This window comes from Protopterus annectens, chromosome 1.part2 (genome assembly GCF_019279795.1).
Source record: "Protopterus annectens isolate FY-2018-M chromosome 1.part2, PAN1.0, whole genome shotgun sequence".
Taxonomy (NCBI): domain Eukaryota; kingdom Metazoa; phylum Chordata; order Ceratodontiformes; family Protopteridae; genus Protopterus; species Protopterus annectens.
The window spans coordinates 549,946,029-549,968,785 of NC_056727.1; the positions used below are offsets into that span (position 1 = coordinate 549,946,029).

Consider the following 22,757-nt stretch of genomic DNA (forward strand, 5'->3'; position numbering starts at 1 on the left):
TAAAGATATGACAAAAACCGACAGCACTTATAAGCACTGGCTGCACCATGTGTCTTAACATGGATAACCTTTCTTTTAGGTTAACTCAAGTCTGTGAGTGTGACTGTCAGTTTGGGACATTTCTTCCTATTAAGAGGAAAAAACTTCAATATTTGAATATGTATGTAGTTTTGTGTGTTAGTGTTAATAGGTTTTATGGGGTATTGGGGTGTGTTGTATTTTTTTTTTTTATTTGAGGGCATTTAATAAAACAAAATGTTTTGTAAGATGTGGCATAGACTCAAATGGAAATGGCAAGAAATAACTGTATAAAAGTTCAACTTACCAAACAGTGTATGTTTTTAACACAAAAGATGGAACTAGACATGTAACAAAAAGGCTTTTATACATTAAAGCTGGGAGTAATAATTTTTTGATACAATGATGCTTTCTGTAATATCTTTAAATGTCAGTGGACTCACAGATAAACATAAAAAGGAAAGAGTAGTAAACTATATTAAAAATATAGAATGTAAATAGCTGGGTCCACTATGTAATTTCGAAATACTGAAATCCCAAAATTCAGTATTTCGAAATTACATAATCGAAAACTCAAAGTTCTGAAACCGATAGAAATGCGAAATTCAAAATCCCAAAGCACGGAAATGTTGAATTTCTGCTTCTGCTGATGCAATGTGTGGATGTATCTGTTGAATATAGGTAAGTTTGTGTGTGTAAATGTGTTGGTTAGGGGCTTTAGTGTGTGTAAGTGTGTGTTGTGACTGTGATATGTGTGTGTGTGAGGAACTGTAATATGTGTGAGTTTCTTTTGTGTTTCTGTTTGTGCGATCTCGGTGTTAGAATGTATAAGTAGGGGGGTATGGGGGCACAGACCCCCACATGTGGGGTGCAGGGGGGCTTGCCCCCCCCCTGGTTATCTATAGTGTAGATGCATTTATTTGATTGTGGGGGAAGTTTTGTGTTTATGTGTGTACTGTATGTGTAGCGTAGTTTCAGCATTTTGAATTCCGCGGTTGTGTGTTTTCGGAATTGTGAGTTGTGCTTGGGTTTTCGGCTATGTAATTTCAAAATACTGAATTTTGGGATTTCAGTATTTCGAGATTACATAGTGGACCCAAATAGCTATGTTACAGGAGACACACTTGGAAATAACTGAACATGTGAATTTTATAAAGAAAAGTTTTCAAGATGGTTATTTGGCGGAATACATGGGACAAAAGAAAACAGGGGTACTTATATTAATTGCAAAAGGAGCTCCAGTAGTGATAGAAGAGAATAAAACAAAATAATAATGGTAGAGTTGTAGTACTAAGGGGCTACTGGCAAAGGGAGGAGGATTACACTGGCATGTATATATATTCTACCTAAAACTGTTATAATGGAGTTTAAGAAAATTCTGGGAGAATGAATCCACTTTTATTGAGGAATATTACTTATAAGTATAGACTTGCAATTGTGAAGATGTGTCTGGGGGCCCAGAAGGGAAAGTATAACAAAGGAGGGTAGACTTTTGAAGAAATGTATGAAAATATTTGGCATGGAAAATGTGAATTCAGTACTAGGTGTTTGGAGTGAATTTACATATCATTCCCCAAGATACAAAAATTGGGCTAGGCTAGACCGAATTTACATTTCACAGGAACATGTGCATTTAATTGATGGCATTGATACTCACCCAATAACTATTTCATATAATGCACCAATAATAATGAAAATAAAAACATAGGGTAATGAAATAAAAATCTGACACTAGATCTTTCCTACCTACAGTGGATATAAAAAGTGTACACACCCGTTAAAATGCCAGGTTTTTGTGATATAAAAAAATGAGACCACAATAAATCATTTCAAAACTTTTCCTACCTTTAATGTGACCTATAACCTGTACAATTCAATTGAAAAACAAATCTGTTAAGAGAAAAAAATATAAAAAATAAAAAATGTACAATACGCTGGTTGCATAAGTGTACACACCCTTAAACTAATACTTTGTTGAACCACCTTTTGATTCAATTACAGCATTCAGTCTTCTTGGCTAAGAGTCTATCAGCATGACACATCTTGACTTGGCAATATTTGCCCACTCTTCCTTGTAAAAGTGCTCCAAATCTGTCAGATTGCAAGGGCATCTCTTGTGCATAGCCCTCTTCAGGTCACCCCACAGATTTTCTGTTGAATTTAGGTCTGGGCTTTAGCTGGGCCATTCCAAAACTTTAATTTTCTTCTGGTGAAGCCATTCTTTTGTTGATTTGGATGTATGCTTGGGGTCATTGTCATGTTGAAAGGTGAAATTCCTCTTCATCTTCAGCTTTCTAGCAGACACCTGAAGGTTTTGGGCCAAAAGTGACTGGTATTTGGATCTGTTCATAATTCCCTCCACCTTGACTAAAGCCCCAGTTCCAACTGAAGAAAAGCAACCCCAAAGCATGATACTGCCACCACCATGCTTCACCATGGGGATGGTGTTCTTTTGGCGATGCGACATGTTGTTTAATTATTAATTAATAATTAAGTATTATTATTTTAATTAGAGGGACTGACAGATGTTAAAGTATCGCAGAATAGGAGGAATCTCACAGAACAAGAAAAAGAACAGCTACAGAACATAAGGGATTTCCTTGATAATATGCATGAGTTTAGAAAGATTGCTGTTAAGTAACTGTTTTTGATAACTCTAGAGCACAAAAACTTTTAGTACAATGACTCAGTCAGTAGAAAGTAGAAAGGGCTGTTGCCAGACTTAGGGAGCCTATAACAAGGAAGATTACAGGAGATCCTGTTGAGGTATTAGAAATATTTTGGAAATTCTATGAAAGTATCTATAAAGCAGAGAAATATGGAAATGGAGAAAAGGTACAAATGGAAATGTTTATGGAAGATAATACAGCCGATGTAAATCTCTTGGATATTTAATTCATACAAGACATTAGCACTTTCGTCCCAAAAGTAAGGCTTCATCAGGTAACACCCCCCTCAAAAATGCAGTGTTTAATAGCATTTAACAAATAACCACGTGTACAAGACCACCCAATAAAATTATTTACCAATATTTGTTGACTAATTACACTTAGAAACATATATATATATATATATATATATATGTATATATATATATATATATATATATATATATATATATATATATATATATATAAAATTAAAATCATGTCATAAATATTACCCTAAACAATACATTGACTAAATATTATCAGAATTTAAAAATTATTAAATAAAATGTATTAACAATACAAAAATATTTAAATATCCATTATAATGTGAAATATCCATAGTTTTTAATTTTTAAATGCCATTAATCTGCATTTTGTCATTGAAACCAGGGGAAGAAGTTGCATTTAATTTAATTTGCCAGTATCTCTGGCTTCTATCATTGCTCCCCAAAAAACACCTCTTATTGGCTTGGAATTTATTTCCAAAACATAGAATAAGATTTTTTTTAAATTGTTACACAACATAAAGTATTTAAGTAATGCATTGCAAATGTCCTTTCTTTTTATTGCATAACGATGCTCATAAATTCTGATTTTTAACTGTCTTTCAGTTTTTCCTATGCAAAAACCATCGCAGAATGTACACATAGCAATATATACCACTCCTGCAGTTTTACAATTACATCTGCAGTCGGTGTTACTTCTTGGATAAGATTTAATCGTTATGTTAGTACTATCGTAAACAAAACAACACTGAGAACAAGCACCATATTTTGCCATCCCGTACAGCTGTTCACATTTAAATGATCTCTTAACTATATTTTTGATGTTCTTAACCCTTTTATAAATAAATTTTGGCGAATCTAGCTCACAAACAAAATCTCTCCCAATCCTTTGAGCTATGTGACTATTTGTTAAATGTTATTAAAGACTGTATTTTTGGTGGGGTGTTATCTGATGAAGTTCTTACTTTTGGGGCAAAAGCACTAATGTCTTGTATGAATTAAATATCTAAGCAAACTGTCCTGTAGATTGATTATACATCACCATTTTTATCTCAACCCCTCCTATCCTGCTAGCAGTTGAGCTTCCTCTACCTCTAATCTTGACATATTTAATTCTTCCATAAGCATTTCCATTTGTAACTTTTCTTGATTTACATATTTCTCTGCTTTATACAGACTTTCATAGAATTTCCAAAATATTTCTAATACTTCTACAGGGTCCATTGTTATCTTCCTCATCATAGGTTCCCTAAGCTTGACGACAGCCCTGTCTACTTTCTGTTGCCTGGGCCATTATGCTAAAAGTTTTTGTGCTCTGGAGTTATTATCAAAAAACAGTTGCTTAACAGAAATCTTTCTAAACTCATGCATTTTATCGAGGTAATCCCTTATTTTCTGTTTAGCATTCTGCAGTTGCTCTTCTTCTTGTTCTATAAGATTCCCCCTATTTTGCAATAGTTTAACATTTGTCAGTCCCTCTAAATAATTCTTGTTTTTTTCTTAACCATATCTCCCTTTCTTTTATTTCCACCCTGTTTTAAACTCAACTTTAATTTTATTCCACTTCCTAACTATATTTTCAAAAGAAATTTCTATCTTCTCTAATAGCTCCTGAATAACTTCCACTGCCCATTACTTAAATTCCTCTCTTTTCAACAGATAGGTGGGAAAGTGTCAGGATCTGATTTTTATTTCATTACCCTATGTTTTTATTTTAGTTATTATTAGCAAAGGATCTGAAATAGGTATTAGATGCATTTCAAGACCTTCAACTAAATGCACATGTTCCTGAGAAATGTAAATTCTGTCTAGACTAGCCCGGTTTTTGTATCTTGGAGATTAATATGTAAGTTCACTCTGAACCCCTAGTACTGAATCTTCCATGCCAAATATTTTCATAAATTTCTTTAAAAATCTACCCTCCTTTGTTATATTTTCCCTTCTGGGTCCCCCAGGCACATCTTCACTATTGCAAATCAAATTCCAGTCACCACCTATAAGTAATATTCCTTGCTGAAAGCTGATTATTTCTCCCAAAATTTTCTTAAGCTCCATTATTGCAGTTTTCTGTGGAATATAAATATATGCCAATGTAATCCTCCTCCCTTGCCAGTAGCCCCTTAGTACTACAAATTTACCATTATTGTCTTCTTTATCCTCTTATATTACTATTGGAGCTCCTCTTGCAATTAATATAAGTACTCCTGTCTTTCTGTGATCCAGGTCTTCCGCTGAACAAGCATGCTGAAAACCTTTCTTTATGAAATTTATCAAATTTACATGTTCATTTCTTTCCAAGTGTGTCTCCTGTAGCAGAGCTATTTGCACTCTACATTTTTTAATATAGTTCACTACTCTTTCTTCTTTGTAATTGTGTGTGAGGCAATTAATGTTTAAAAACATTTAGAAAGCTCTTCTGGGTCAGTAATAAATATAATTAATTGACTTGTATAGGTTATCAAAACCTTCCTAATGATGTTAAAATTTAAAATTTACATTCTCCTTTAATTAAGGAGGTTCTGTTTGGTCCTTCTGCAGCTGAGGTGCTGAAGAAGTGTAATCAAATGAGAAAGTTGATTCAAGGGGTGGCTAATACTTTAAAGCAAATAAAAATGTCCCTTCCTTCTCAACTCCCCTTTTCAGTAAGCAGTTTAAGCAGCAAGGTGATGTAAACGCAGGTGTTTAAAAAGCAATAGCAAGGAGACTCCAAGTCCTTCCACACATTATGACTGTTTGCCTGTGCAGGACCCCACCACACACACAAAGATGCTCATGCACAACACACACACACACACACACACACACACGCACACGTACACACACACACACACACACACACACACACACACACACACACACACACACACGTGCACACACACACACACGCACGCACGCACGCACACACACACACACACACACACACACACACACACACACACGTAGAGGCTTCATTTTTCCCTTGTGGCACCAGATTATGGCAGACAAATTAGTTTTAAATGTAATTCAGCAGGGATACACTTGTCAATGAGAATCCTTCCCTCCCTTTCAGGGGACTCCTCTTTGCCCTGTGAACCAAGTCTTCTTGTTTCCCCTCTATCCTGCACCAGATACTTGCACAGGGAGTAATAGAACCAGTATCTCTCTACCAAAAGGGCAAAGAGTTTTATTCAAGGACTTTTCTGGTACCAAAGAGGGAAGGATCCTGGAGGCCTGTACTGGATCTTTACTTTCTGTATCAATTTGTCAAGATTCCAAAGTTCAAAAATGCTGTCCCCTTAGTCCCTTTTACCTATGCTCCCTCCTCTAATATTCATGGTAAAAGATAAATTTAAAAGATACTTATAATCACATTCCCACTTGCAAGCAGTTCAGACTTTTTTTTTTAAGATTTTCTGTGCCTGGCTTACATTGTCAGTTCACAGACTTATGCATTGGACTCTTCACTGTTCCAAGGGTATTGACAAAGTGTATGACTCCCATAACTGCTTATTGCAGACTTTAAGGCATTCACATATATATATATATTTTTTATCTCTGGACCATTGCCTTATCTTTGCAGACTCTTTTTCCAACTGTCAGAAGTCTTTAGCAGCTGTTCAGCATCTTATACACATTCTAGGATTTCAGCTTTAAAAAAACTTCTCTCATTCCTTCTCGGGATGTCTGTGAGATTCTGCCCTGAGAAGAGCCTTTTTTCCTCCAGACCCAGTAGAGATGTTTCAACAGCACTTCCAGAGTTTTACCAAACAGAGCTAGACATTTGCAAGGGAAATTCTCAGAATGTTGGGGTGTATCACATCAATGATTCTCACACTCCCCCTGGACAAACTCCACGAGGGAAATCCAGTGGTACTTCAGGTCAGTCTGTTTTCAGCATTTACACCCTTTATCTTTTTAGTGGTTTCCAAAGGAATGAAAGTGCAAGTTCTGTGGAACCCTCATGTGAGACAGAAGCACATAAATGTCAGAGAGATGTCGGCAGTAATCAACTCTTTGAAAGCCTTAAATCATCTTTGGTCCCCCTAGATCCTTAAAGTTCACACGTACAACACCACAGTGATATGTTTTTTAAACAAACAAGGGGGTACCAAATCATACTCCCTTTGCAGACTTGCAATGATAGCCTGAGAGGTAGCAACTCAGCTCAGTTTGACTCTGCAGACTTTGTACATTCCATTAGAGTAAATTTTGGTTGCAGGCAAGCTAAGTAGGGCTAGGACCCTTGCAAAAGGAAACATCATCCCATTGTCTTCCAGGAATTTATCAACTGTTGGGAATACCTTAAGTGCAACCATTGCTTCCTCTCCAAACAGACAACTAAAGAAATTCTGTTCCACGACTAAGCTTATTCATTCCCATGGATGAGAATGTTCCTGAATGATTTTCCATTGTTTCCACTGATATATCTGGAGTTCTTCTTAAGATCCAAAAGGACTCCCCAAAAATAGTGGTGGGGACACTCTTTTAGCCCAGGAAACAGTGGTTCTCCCTTCTTTTCAATCTGCCCAAGGACAATTACCACATACTTTCCCAAAGATTGGATTTGCTTACACAAGGCAGGATTATTTGATACACCCAGTCTGAAAGCTTTTCAACTAACTGCCTGGATGATAAAATCTTGTTAGCTTTAGGCACCTTTTTTTTTCTGAAGGTGTGCATCAGATTTTAAAGAAGGCAAAAAAAAAAACTGCTACCAGAAAAAAAAATACATACATACACTCATACACACACACACACACACACATATATATATATATATATATATATATATAAGATTTTCTGTCTGGTGTCAGTCCAAGGGTCAAGACTCTCTTCAGGCCTGTTTGCCCCTGGTTCTTGAATATTTGTGTGAATTATTGTCCTTTGGCCTTTCTTATTTCTCTATCAAGATTCACTTGTGGGCCATTTATGCTTATTTGCCCAAGGGGGGTTAAATATCTGTCCACTTAGAAAGTAGGTGGCTCTTGCTTGGGATCTTAACTTTTTGCTTGGAAACATTATTCTTCCATTTGAACCAGCTCATTGGGTTGAATTGAGGTTCTTAACATGGAAGACTGTTTTACGTATTGCTCTGACTTTTGTTAGGAGAGTATCGAAGTTGCAAGTGGTCCACTGAGTCAACCCTATCTCATTTTGCTCAAGGACAAGGTTTTCTTTCAGGCCTAATGTTTATTTTATGCCTAAAATGGATTAAGTGTTTACCTTAAGCCATAGTATTAATATGTCTTCTTGTCTGAATCCAAGAACAAGGGAGAAAATATTCTTCTCACTCTGGATATCCACAGGCAGCACAGATAATACTTAGACAAAACTCAAACCTTTAGGAAAGATGATCAGATATGTGTCTACTATGAATGCATAAGGAAATATCAATCAGTGTCATAGCAGACTATGTCCAGATATTTATGTCACGCTATTGCATTTTGTTATAATCACCATAATAAGCCAATTCCAGGCAGTGTTAGAGACCATTCCACAATGACTCTCTGGGGAGGGGTGCACTGTAGAAGTATTTTAGAAACAGCAATTTAGTTCTCTGTACGTGCGTTTACAAAGTACTACAAACTGGATTCCCTTCCAGGTCCAGAATAGGTTTTCCTAGGACCATTGTCCACGGGCTCCTGGGTTCTTAGTTTATTTTTCTCCTCCCTATTTTGTTTCTAAACTATGCCAATTGACCCAGACAGCTTAGGCTAATGTAACAGTGATCTAAATACACCAGATGTTCCAATACATCACTGTTGCAGTAACTGCTTCTCCCTCCAGCTTCCTTATTTTGGCTATTTTTCTATTGTATAGCCAGGGTTTGGATGCATAGGCCCTTGTATATAAAGCTTACTGTTGGATTTGTTTCCACACATTATCCTTTCAGAGCTCTTGCTTCCCTTTGTCTTGGTAAAAAAGCTCTGACTGAATTGGTGCTCTGGCTGTCTTTATGTTGAAGATCCCCTCAAGCTTCTGATAGAGCACATGGAAAGCACCCTTAAGCTTTGAGAACTGGGCAGTTGTCAGGGTTTGACCAAAATAACTTAGGCTACTTCAACTGGGATCTATTAGAACATCTAATGTTATGGTGAGCTTACTGAAACAACTGTACCTTCACTGGAGGACACAAAAATGGTGCTCTGTCTGCAACAAAAGTTATATGAGGAGACTACTAGAAGAGCTTAACATATACAGTTTTTCAAAAAAGAAAATGTAGTTGGGATGATGATATAAACTTTTTATATGTATTGAATACATCAATAGAGTCCAACGGGCTATCTCAGAAGTGCAAGAAAGAAAACACAGTTTAAAGCTTGAAGCTACAAGATGGATAGATTAGAAGAGCTATGAAGATGGATTATTTCACAGAAAGTAGAGGCTGGTTTTAGCAGCCATGCTAAAGAATCAGTACAGTCTAAACCAGTTCATAATTTACAAACACACAAAAGAGGCATGAGACAGTTCTGATGAGGAATTGGGTTAAAAAATAGTTATCAGTTAAGCAAGATCCATATTTTATTCAGTAGATGGGGAAGTAAGCAGACTAAGTGGACCAACCAGCCCTTACCTGCCATAAAAAAGCTTACATTTCTATGTTATATGCATCAAACATTACAAAGATCATTACAAAGACATGCATCTGGAGCCTTTCTCCCCGGGCCTCCGCTGCAAATTGGCTTCATTCCAAGTTGGACTTTCCCAGTTAACAAATGATAAATAAATAAATAAATAAAATCATAAGACAACATAAAATAATTAAACTGTGATTAAAAGATAATTTTGTTGCAGTCACCCTTTGTGATTACAAAAGCAGTGCTTCAAAGAATCAGTTCCTAATGTTTTAGTTGTAGCTTCCATGAAATCTGCAGTGCCATCTTAGAGTACAGTGTCACCAGTAATTAATTTGGCATTTTTTGACAGTCTGCTAGTGCAAACAAAGCACGAGTTTATATCTGTGATATTAACAACCCACTGAGATGCCGAACTAAATGGCAAAGTACTGGCAGGGTCACTGAGTGACTCTATCCAGCTCTGTTTCTCTTGGGGGAGGTGTAAACTTGTTTTCTGCCTGGATATGGCCTCCATTGGAGGCTGGATGCTGTAGCACAGATGGAAAAAATGGGCGCAGACAGATTATTCACAGTGGTAATGTGAATGTGGCATTTGCATGTAAACTACCTTGATATGGTGGTAAACCAGCATAGAAGGTGGGAATTTAGGGTAAGCCAGAGGAGAAAAGCCTCCAGTTCTGTCAATATGGTGCCATTTTTTTAACACTCCTATCTCCTCTCTGCCTTGTTTTGGAGACTGAGAAGGTGTACCAGTACATGGCAGATGGCAGACAACAGAGATGCACCAAAAATGTATGTGAAAATGAAAAAAAATTGCACAAGATTTTGCAGACTTTCTTATTTTTTTTTTTCATTTTACTGAATTGCATTGCTTGATTCCATGCATCATAATTGTTTTTTGTTCTTTAAGTAAAATATGTTTGAAGAACATGTGTATTCATATGCTGTTTATCAAAATACAGTATTGCCTCGGTAATTTAAAATAACAGTTACAATTTCTCTGTAGTGTATACACAGGGATGTGAAGCCAGAAAACATTCTGATTACTAAACAAGGTGTTGTCAAGTTGTGTGACTTTGGATTTGCACGTTTACTAAGTAAGTGCAAAAATTATTGCATTTATATGAATATATGAATTTATTGAGAAATCATTTATGAAGGGTGAGGGAGTTATGATGGGTTTATATTTAATATGAATGCATTTTGAACCTTGAGCTGTTTTGCTGCAGCATATATGCTTGTTGTCTTTGTTTTTGAGCATTTTTACTAACCTATTTTTGGGGGACAGTTCACCACTGACATTTAGTTCTGTTGTCTGCTGCGTTATATTTAATTCTGTTCTAGGCCACGTGGTTATTGGGGGCAGTACTCCAACATGATCCTTCACTGCATGAGTCCTCCTGTTTCTCCTTTTAACTATTTGGACATACATCATCCTAATGCTGAGAATGAGAATAGGTGTCAGGATGACCACATCACACTGATGTTGACTGCATTTTTCTTAATATGCCCTATGCTTTTCTGGAGACTACTATGCAATGACTGCAGTGTGCATATGCATGTACACCACTGTGCATTTCTGTGGCAGCTTTAATGGTAAAGGTGCTTATTTGTATTGTGCTAATTTCATAGTCTTAGGGTGATTAAAAATACCAAACGTACTCACAATGTGGCAGCATCACAAGTAGTAGCTCTGCAGCAACCGTATATTTGCAAGACTGAACTTATTTTTATTGAAATCCCCACCTAGATATCTGCCACTGGTCAGATTCATACAATTTCCTTTTCCATACTAGGGGCATATTAGTGCAGGGGTGAGAGCTGTCCTGGGTAGCTGTCATTCAGGCTGCCACGAGGGCTCCATGTTCCCTTTGCTGGCATCCCAGCAGTCAGAACATTTTTTTGGAATGGTCTAACTGTGCCCCCTGGGTGGTGAGATGTGTGATCTATGTCACTGGAGAGGCAAGTATGTCTTCCCCTTAATCAATGAAGGCTATTGCCATTTGGCAACTTTGCATTACACACCTGTCTCTGACCACCTTGCTATACTTTGATGGTCTGTTTCTCTTAATTCTTCTATGGCTTGCTTCCATTGCACAGTGCCTTTGAAATAGCATGACTGAAAATCACAGCAAAAAGGCACCATTTATTCATCAGCTTAGGAGGAAATTTGTTATCATTAATTATTGTCAAGCAGTTCTGAAGTAAGCTGAAGTAGCTACAGTTTGCTCCTTAGACTTAGCATCTTCCCTGTCAGTCTTCACCATAAAGTACATGAGGGTACTGGATGTGTCTTGTGGATAATCCTGACTTTTCATGAAATGGCCAGTGTTGAGGGTCTGCTTTACAGTAGCAGCAGGTGTGATTCTTTTTTTTTTTACTTCTCACACATTACTAACTCATTTCTGTATTTATCATTGCAGGAGAGGATTCTTTTGCACTTGCCATTTCATGGTTTAGTTTTATTTTTCTTTGACAAGACTGTAATCATCTTCCAGAATGTAATATCCCATCCTTGATCTATATTTTTCAGTAGTGAAAAAAAAATCTTAAAGACACAAGCTTTACAAAAAAATAGTCTAACTAGGCATTCCGGAAGCAAAACCACCTTTAAACAGTATTTAACAAACTCTGTAATGAGAAAGATAAGAACACAACCAGCAAAACTTTTTACCTGTTTTCAGTGCTGTCTATGCCTATTTTCAAAGACAAAAACACAACTATATTTGTTTACAGCATATCCTTAAGTCACAGACAGTGCTACTAATTCTTTTGACTTGGTTCAAAGATTTGACATATTCTGGGCTTGCACTGCATTCTTCATGCTGAAGAAGTCATACATCTATATATATGTGTGTGTGTATATATATATATATATATATATATATATATATATATATATATATATAAATAATGAAAGTGTAGTATAATGGGATTTGGCAAACTGTTGCTAATAAATGCCTATGAAAACCTGCATTTGGTACATATGTACAAGAGTATCTCAGTCACCACTGACAGTTTTTAGAAAGCTCTCAAGAAACTGGACCCTCAAGTATATACTGGCCCTAACAGTGCAATTCTTTCCATGCAGCTCAAAGTTGAATGGTGCTGGGTCATTTCTCTAAGGTCAGTACAAGGAAGAGTGCCGTCTTCTCTGAAACAGTGAAGGCCACCTTTCTGAGGAAATATATGCAATTTTTACGTATAGTGCAATGCTAATATATTCTAATTATGTATGGTATTTCACACACTGAAAATAAGTCATATAGTAATAACTTGTAGAAGCTTGGCATAATGCTTAGTATAATGCAGTTTGGTGCCCTACAGGTTGTAATATCCACATAGTTCTGTTAAACATCCTTACCTATACATGTTTGTAGCACTGAAACATTTTGACATATCCTAATAATTTTTGGACAATGTATTATGATATTGTTTTATAAATTGCACTCATGTTTTGCTTTTAGGTGCAAAGGTAGATCAGATGAGGTGCACCTTATCAGAAGAAACTTATTTTAGGGGAAAAGACTGTGTACAAAATAAGCTAAACTATAGTCCACAGCCATGACTGTTTAACGGTGATCAACTGACACTGAAGTTAGTTGCTTTCGCAGACTTTGCTCATGAACCTTTGCTCAAGATTACTGGAATCATAGCTCTCAGTTGTCCAGATTTCGGAGAATGTCCAGATTTTTGACTCATATTTTTGGTCTGTTTCTCATAAAATTGTAGCTTTCTGGCAAATCACTGAGGACTGAAATCAGAAAATAATGGCAATTTGATTTTCAGACTTTATATCTGTCAGAAAATTCATGTTAATGCAAAACCTGTTATTCTGTCAACTTTCTAAGTTTGTAAGCGCAATATTGAAAACGTCTCCCTATTTTGGGGTTTTTGTGCCCCATTATTTGTGGCCTTGTCCAGATTTCTTACTCTAAGAGGTTGAGATGTGTGACTGGGAATACTGTAGAAAGCAAACATAAATAAAAGAAATCTGTTGTTACTGTAAAATGTATAGAGAGGAAGGGAGTATAGGTGCCCAGGATTACAGAAACAAAGCTAGTCAGTTGAGCAATGGCTACCATACAGTGTAGAACTTATGTAGAACTTGTGCTGAAAGAAGTAATTCATCATCATCATCATCATCATCAACCCCCTTTTCCTATTTTCTACATGGAGTTGGGGTGTCTGAGTAAAAAATAACACACATAAGTTTCTTGTGACCCAAATCTAATTTTTTAGGCTTGTATGTTGATATGAAAAAAAAACACAGTAGACATGCAGTGCAGCAACAACAGTAAAATGATGATTCTGAAAACAATAACATGGGTTGTATCTTTATTCCATTTGTGAAATACCACAAAACAATAGTTTACCTCATTTTGTACACAGTCTTTTCCCCTAAAATAAGTTCCTTCTGATAGGGTGCACCTCATCTGACTGTGAAAAGGTCATATTAGTTGTAAGACCATGATGATTATTTTTAATGGGAATACAAATGTACACAAACATCCCTCCCAAGAATACTGACTTTCTGAATAGGTATACCTCTGATATAGAAATTCTGCACGTAATAATGTATTTGAGCTGTTATTGTATGCACACAGTCTGTGACATGATTGTTTAACTGTGATCAACTGACATTAAAGTTAGTTGCTTTCACACACTTTGCCCATGATTACTGGAATACTGGAAACATAAATAAAAGAAACCTGCTTGTACTGTAAACCATGTATAGAAAGGAAGGGAATATTACAAAAACAAAGCCTAGTCACTTGAGCAATGAGTACCATACAGTGTATATTGTATATAGAACTTAATGCTGAAAAAAATAATTCATCACCATCATCATCATCAACAACCCCCTTTCCCATTTTCTAGAAGAGGTTGGGTGTCGTGTCAACTGTTGCCATCTCATTTGATTCAATGCCACTGTCCTGCCTTCTTTGGCACTCATGCCTGACTGTCGCAGATCTTCTCTCACACAATTCATCTACCTCTTTGCTGGATGTCATCGCTTCCTCTTAACTTCTTCCTGTCTGTCCCAAATATTCTTCAACAGATTGTCTTCTGCTTTTCTGCACATATGCCCACACTACCGTAATCTGTTCTCTTTGATCTTTTCTGCAATTGGAGCTACTATGGCTTCTGCTCTTATATCCTCATCTCTATGTCTGTTCCACAGTGTACATCCTACTACCTGTCTCAGGCACTTTATTTCCATTACCTCTAGCTTCCTCAACTGCTCTGCCTTTACTGCCTAGTTTTCTGTACCATACAGTAGTACTGGTGACACCACTGTTTTGTTCACCTAACTTTTCAGATTCTTTGGCATTCTTCTGTCATACACTACATCTGACAGTCTGTGCCAGTTGGCTGCATCCCCTCAGATTCTAGCTTTGACTTATTCATTCAGACTTCCCTTCTTCTCAACATCCCCTCCCAGATACTTGTTAACCTGTTCCACTATCTTCCCTTCTATCTCAGTTTTCAGCTTCTTCTGATTTCCCCCATTTTCTGTCATTACCACTGTCTTATCTGTACTCAATTTCATCCCATGTGCCTTCAAATTTGCATTCCATTCCTCTATCTTTTACTGAAGTTCTTGTTCAGAGTCTGCCTATAATGCCACCACATCATCTGCATGCAGCAAGTTTGTTGATCTGCCTCCTCTGACCTGTTTGCTAATGTAGTCCATCACCAATACCCACTCCCACTGGGAACCCTTTTGTGAGACCAAACACTGTTCATACTTGAGTCATTGGGTCTTTGTACATAGCTTGCACTAATTCTACCAATGTTTCTAGTAATTTGAACCTCTGTAGGACTGCCCAAATCTGTTTGCTTGGACCTTGTCATATGCTTTCTCCAAGTTTAGGAATGCCTGTTTGGACTTTTTCCTCATCTCTAGCTTCTTCTCAACTATTTGTCTCACTGCAAACATTGAGTCAATTGTGCTGCATGCTGATCTGAATTTGAATTGCTCATCTCCCATTTTACTTTCTACTACTCTGCATATTCATTTATCAGTCACCCTCTCCAGAACTTTCATGCATATAGGCAGTATGTAAACAACTGGCAGTACCTGACTAATGAAAGTGAAAAAATGGCAATGGTACTACTGTCAAGAATTTGCATTTTATGTTGAAAGTACGCATACTACACAGACCTGCATGAAACAAAACAAAGAGGCTTTGCTGCATTATTCCAGGCAAGAAGACTTAATTATTTATTTGGCATTCTCGAGTCTCCTTGCATCCCTTCTTACATAGGCTCATAGGAGATTACTAGACTATCGACCTTGGAGGTCATTTTAAGCCTAGCCATTTCAACCCATTGTAATACCATAGAACTACTAGTCAGTACCCAAAATTGCATTTAGTGATGACTGCCCATGTCCAGGAGGGTTTTGGGCACTATCCCTGGTAAGAATTTACAGTGCTCCATCCACTTATCCAGGTTCCCTTTGAACAGTTTCATAGAGGTGTTCTGTTTTACATGAATTGGTAGCCTGTTCCAAAGACATGGCAGTCACTGGGAGATAAGTCTGTCCCTCCAGCATGTCCTATTTAAGTCCCAGGCCATATTTAAGTCCCAGGCCATATTTAAGTCCCTGGAATGGGTAGCCCTAGACCCATCTGATTTATGGATATGCAGTAAGTTCATTAGGTTTGGAACTTGGGTTGCTCTGTAGGCCAGGCATAAGTCTCCCCTAAGAAGTCTATACGATATGGAGTATAGTGATAGGGATTTTAGTCGGTCCATGTAATGCACATGCTGGAGGCTCCAGATCTTCTTTGTTAGAAAACTCTGAGGTCTCTGTAGGTGCTTAGTATGGCACATACTATATGGGGCATTATACTCAGTTATGGATAAGTGCCAATTATAGGAATTATAACTTCTTTTGCTCTCGAGGCGATACCTTTACTAATCAAGTGAGCTACGTGGAAAGCTTTCCTTACAACAGTAGACACGTGGTGATCGTAGTTAAAATCATGGTCAACCTGTGTTCCCAGGTCCTTTACCACTTCATGGGTACTTAAGGTATTGTTATTGTTTTGATAATGTGAAGGGACATTGTTTGTGCTGAAAGGAATGATGATGCATTTCTTTGCTTTCAGTTTGAGAACATGACTAATACAGCAGTCATTGGTCTGTGTGATACCCTCTTGGAGTATACTGACATAATTTGGGGATTCAATGATTGCACCTAGTTTGCAGTTGTCTGCAAACTTGGTCAGCAACAACCCTTTAGTTTTAACCTGAACTTCTGAGACATATATACCAAACCGTACGGGGCCCAGCACTGACCCTGTGGCACCCCGCTGGCACAGGTCTGCTGGTTGATGTGAAGTCACCCATTTTTAGTGTGTGTCTGGTTTGTGAGCCAGTTGGCAACCCATCTTACAACAAAGGGGTTTACATTCATTTTGCTAAGTTTATTGATAATGTCTGAATGTGAGATTGTGTCAAAAGCCTATGCCAAATCGAGATATGCTGTGTGCACAGATTTGCCCTCATCAATGGCCTTTGTCACACTTTCAAAGAAATCCACCAGATTTAACAGGCAGGATCTTCCCTTCACGAAGCCAAATTGGGTAGGATCCAGGGTGTGGAGGGTACCTATGTCTTTATTTATGAGTTCTGTAATGATATGTTCCATGGCCTTCCAGATGAGCCTGGTCAGGCTTATGGGTTGGTAATTCCCCAAGTCTGTTGCTAGGCCACCTTTGTGGAGGGGAATAACTGTTGCTGTTCTCCATTCCGCAGGAACAAACCCTGTGGCTAGGTTGTGATTGAAAAGGGTACTTTGTGGTGATGCTAGTTCATGTTTTAACCTGTTTAGAAGACAGCCTGGGATGTCATCTGGTCCCATAGAAGCCGTGTTCTTTGCCTTGGACAGGGCTTTGAGGACCTGCTCTTCAGATATGTAAGGTGGGGAGGGAGATTGGGGAAGGATTTGTTGTAAGTTAGGAGGGGATAAGGGAGTGAAATTTTCACCAAACCTATCCGCTAGCAGGTTCGCCATCTCTGAGGGGTCAGTGTGTGTGATACCATTGGCTACCGGTTCTACATATGCTTGAATCCTATCCTTTAGGTTACGTACATAGCTGTAAAAGGCCTTTTGGTTATCAGTGGCAGTAGTTGCTAGGTTTCTCTCAAGGGATCTTTTGGAGGATTTGTCTTATTTGCCTGATAAAGGCTGAGGTGGGTGCTTTTGCATTGTTGGGTCCTTGTCATTGTTTTCTTGGACAGCAACTTTTTGAGTTTATTAAAGAGTTTAATGATGCTGGAAGTCCACCATGGCAGCTTGATTTTACTTGGGGCTCTGGCTTTGATTCTGTCTGGTACAGCCAAGTTTATACATTTATGCAAGTGATTGTACAAGGCTTTAGTGTAAGCTTCAGCATAGTTACCACTTTCAGCTTGGGATGAGGCTTGGAATGCATTTATACCTTCACCTAGGAGGGTATAGTTTGCCTTGGTAAAGTGTTTAGTCTGATTTCACCCTTTGTGAGTGCTCGTATTAGTGTCATTTCGAAGGTGACTGAGTAGTGGTCAGTTTTAACTTATGATTGTCCGACAGTTGCAGCAGTGCACCTGTTTGACATGTTGGTGAGGACCAGATATAGAATGTTTGTTCCTCTTGTTGGGGTATGGACAATTTGCTTCAGGGCATTTGAATTCACAAAACCAAGGAACTTTTGTGCTAGCGAGTTTGTGCTAGAGTAGGTTTCCCAGTTGATTTTGGGATAATTGAAATCCCCCTATAACCAGTGTGTTTGGTAAATTTGGATTGTCTTTAGTTTGGTTAAGTAGGCTTTGTGGGTGTCGTGACACATGGAGGGGATCTATAACTGGTGAGGACTTGAATGGCAGTCTTGTCCACCGTAATCTGGACCTGGAGTAACTCCATGGAGTTGCCCAGTCTAACTAGATGGGAGGTGAATTTATCTCTAATATAGACTGAAACTCTGCCTCCTTTAGTTTTCACATGTTCATTTTGCGGTCTAAAGATGTGGAAGGCATAGTAGCCTTGCAGGGCTGGGGTAGTCCCTGAGGCCTTAAACCAGGTTTCTGTGACTGCACAGACATCTACATCTTCTAGTGATAGAAGTGCTTCCAGAGAGTGCAGTTTTTGGTTTAAGCTCCTAGCATTTAGCAGCATGACCCTTATTTTGTTCTGATTGGTTAATTTCACATCAGTAATGTTGCTTTCGAGACCTTGCCTAAACAAAGCACTATGGGGGAGGCAAGAGCCTTTGCCAACAGCCAAAAGCCTAGGGGTGCCAGGTGCAAACTGTCTCTGGCAAACCAGCGAGGTTTGACAACCATGGCTTCCCTGGCAGACGGGAACTGGGTCCCCTTGGAATGACACCAAAAACTAAGCCAGTTACTGAAATCAATCATTTCTTTGTTTATACTGTGGCATTATTCTAGGTAAGAGTAGTATGCTGCTCAAGGCTAGGGACATACCTGCCTGGGACAAATACCCAGAGAGCTTGACAGTGTCTCTCCTCATATTGTCCAGTGAGGTATGTCTCAGGTCATTCACACCAACATGAACTATGACAGAGTCTTAACACTACTTGTTGCTGAGAGATTTGAGTGCATACATTGTTTAGTGAATCCTGGCACTGGATAGGCAGCTGACTGTGATTTTCTCCTTGTCCAACCTGGTGAGTGGGACATCCGTGTGTCTCACTATTAAGTCTCCAATGACAAGAAAACTTGGTTTTTGAGTGTTATGTTTTACTGGCTTGGTGGGTGAGACACTCATGTTGCTATGTGTCATGGGTGCTGTGGAGAATGTATTAGCTGCACAGACTTGTGTTTTGGAGGGCTCTGGTGGTTTAGTAAGTTTTTCAAGAGAACCTCTGCATATGTGGATTTATGTGTTTGATATATACTATGTGTATGAATAGTGGTATGTGTATGAGTAGTGGTACTCTGTGAATATGTAGTGGCGGGTGATTTGGCAACCTTCTCCGTGTTACTGTTTTGAGTGAGAGAGAACATGGATTCTAGATTATTGGTGTAATTACATCTCTGACACTCTGTACTAGACTGTATTATTAGTATAGGGTTCTCTGTGTAAATGAGGCAATTGCTACATCTTGTAATCTTCTTTTTTTCAGGACTAGGGATTTAGTCATTCTGTTTACAGAAACTTACACTGGACAGTTGCCCTTTCCTTAGAGGCATTCATCAAGATTTGACTTCTCCTTTGCTATTAGTTTACTCCATCAGCTATTTAAGTTATGATCTCACTTCCCAGTTTTATACTGTTCCAATATATAAGTAATTTTCCTCTTCCATATAAGCATATCCATTGAAAGGGCAAAATGGTTTCCAGTCTCAGAAAGTGCTACATATTTGCTTAATACCCTTGCACTTAAACTACTACATGAAAACTGTTGTCCTTCTGTGGCTAATAGGACTTCTGTCCGCACCTTATCATATTCAATGCATTCCAACAACTTACTCAAACTAAGGAAACCACCATTCTCTTTAACCTTTTCTGAAAAGCTCTTTCATAAATTCATCCCAGCATCATGGAACTCTTTACCTAAAGAAATTACTTCTATGGATAATTTTTCTATTTAAAAAGAAACTAAAAGAACATTTGGCAAAAGAACACAAATGTAACGGTTTCAGGGATACTAGTTAACCATGGATGTGTATCATATTGATCACTGCTGGAGTAGCCTTAGCTATATGGGTTATATCCTGCCAAGGATATAACAGCCAGCCAGCTTCCAAAGCTTTAGGGCACCTTCTATGTGCCCAAACTGTCAGGTAGCTCGAGCTGAGCTAACTAAAACACAAGGTTGTATGCAAAGCCCTTCAGAGCTTTATTGCCACTGAAGAGTACACTCTTCTGAGGCTTTCGAGGATTGACAGTTGGCTTGTGCTTTCCTTTGCTGGGCAGATAGATTTTTGTTGGGAAATAAAACTTCCATATTCTTAATTTAGTCGACGTTTTATTCTTTTCCTGTGAATATTGTGTCTTAATGGACCCTCAAGACTGTAACTTACTTTTAAAAGAAACACTTGTTTTTTCTGTCAGTTTAAAAGTGGTGTAAAGTAACTGAAAACATTTTTTTTCTGCAGAGAAACTATGTTCATTTTACTTTTAAGGGGATGGCATAGTGTGCTAAAGTGATTTTTACTGTGTTTTTCTCAGATTAACTTTTGAGGACTGGTAGTGTTTGCTGGCAATTGCTGCTTATCTTCCCTGGGAAAGAGACACCATTGCTGGGATGACTATGGAACAGACTACCTGTCTCATGGTCGGTCATTTTTCCAGCCACAAAAAGAAAAAAATGAAGCAAACAGCCTTTGCCATCACAGCAGGCTAGCAATTTTCCTCAGCCACAAGTAGGTGACTCTGCTGTGCCCATTTCTTGTACCTCAGACCACTCATCTTTTACCCTGGATCCCTCTGATGTAGCACCTACAACCACTATGGACTGAGATTTAGCCAAGTCCTCTGCAGCTCTTTGGGTCCCCTCAGTGTGCAAGGGAGAGACTTCTTGTCAGTCCTGGGAAAGTTTCCGTATTGTGTAAGAATGCTATGCCCATCCCTGGGGAAGCTGCTGCTGCCATTAGTAGCATGGTTGGCCCCATTTTTTCTGTCAAAAAGAAACCGAAATCTACTCCTCCTCAGTTTTCTTTGCATAGGAGTAGTTTTCTGAGTCTGGCTAGTCATCCTTCTTGTAGTTTCTGGTGAAAGAAAGAGGGATTCCTCTTTTTCTGAATAGATTCAGTACTCTGAATCTGAACAGGAAGATGCAGGGATGGATGCATGGATTTTCCTCAGATTTCTGATTCAGACTCAGAGGAGTGCTCAGTTTCTGATTCTCTCTGTGTGGGTTTCCCTTTCTCTGAGACTGTTGCTGGAACGTGTCAGTGTTTTCCATGGGAGAACACTGGGTTTTCTCAGTCCCTCAGAAAATACTGTGAGCTGTTACAGAAGGATTTTTCAGAACCTATAGCTGTTCTTCCTGTTCTCTGTGCTTTACATGGTTTGTGTGTTACTGTCTGAAGTTTTCCTGATAGTCAACCAGCTGCCCCTAAAAAGACAGAGAGGATGTATAAAGTTATTCAGGCTTTTAAATTTTTATCCAGTATTCCCAACCCTAACCCAGCAGTTATAGCTTTAGTTGATCCCAGTGGTGCTAACAATTTAGTTAATTCCAGTTCTACTATTTCTGATAAGGATGGGAAATTACTGATAGGTATGGAGAAAAAGTGTATTCTTCTGGACCTCTGATTTTGAATTGTCAAGTTCATATTAAAGTTTGTTCTAATAGACTATGAAAGCATGAGGAATGTTTTATCTGTCGTTTCTTTTTGTGAGGAAAAATCTGTTTAAATAACTTAGGTTCTTCTGTTGCACAGGCTACTACTCATTGTTTACACTGTGTGTATGACTCTATTGATACTTCTTCCAGGGCTATGGCCACTGATACTGTTTTGAGGACTACCTTCTGCCCCAGGCATCTGTGGTACTCCCTTCTTTTGGAAATGGCTAGAGGCAATTACCACAAGTTTCTTCATGGACTGGATCTACTCATACAAGAACAGGGGTGTTTAATGCACCCCAACAGCAATCAACTTTAATTGACTGCCTGGATAATATGGTCTTAATTCCTTTTAGGCACCTGAGTACTGAGGACATGCTACAGGCAGTAATGGAGGCAAGAAAGCATACTACTAGAAAATAATATGTTAGCAAATGAAAAATGTGTTCTATTTGGTGCCAGCAACCGTAACCAGCACCCATTCAGGGTGAGTTGTTCTCTGGTTCAGCAATATTTGTGTGAGTTATTCTCCTCTGGCCTTTCTTATTTTTCTATCAAGGTTCATTTATTGGCTACTTCAGTATATCTACCCACAGATCCTCCTCTTTCAATGAAATCTCATGTCAAAATGTTCTTAAAGGCTTTTGCATAAGAGGCCTCTTAGAAAACTGATGGTCCCTTCTTGGCATGTCAGTTTTGTGTTAGAAAAGCTAACAGTTGCTCCATTTGAACCAGCTAATGTGGCTGACTTAACATGGAAACAGTTTTACTGATTGCTCTCACCTCTGCAAGGAAGGTATCTAAGTTGCAAGCTCTTATGGTGAGTCAACCCTATCTCAATTTCCACAGGGACATGGTTTCTTTGAGAACTAATCCTTCTTTTATGCCTAAAGTGGTATCTGAAATTACCTTAAGCCGAACTATCCATTGTCCAATTTT

General features: G+C 38.3%; 1 protein-coding gene across 1 annotated transcript in view; it reads left to right on the forward strand.

The window, feature by feature from the left end:
- Nucleotides 1-22,757, forward strand: part of CDKL4 (cyclin dependent kinase like 4) — a 1,070,656-nt gene that overhangs the window by 647,301 nt on the left and 400,598 nt on the right. Inside the window, exon 5 of the mRNA XM_044057625.1 lies at nucleotides 10,517-10,607. Coding sequence (XP_043913560.1) covers nucleotides 10,517-10,607 — 91 coding nt within the window. The remainder of the gene's footprint in view (nucleotides 1-10,516; nucleotides 10,608-22,757) is intronic.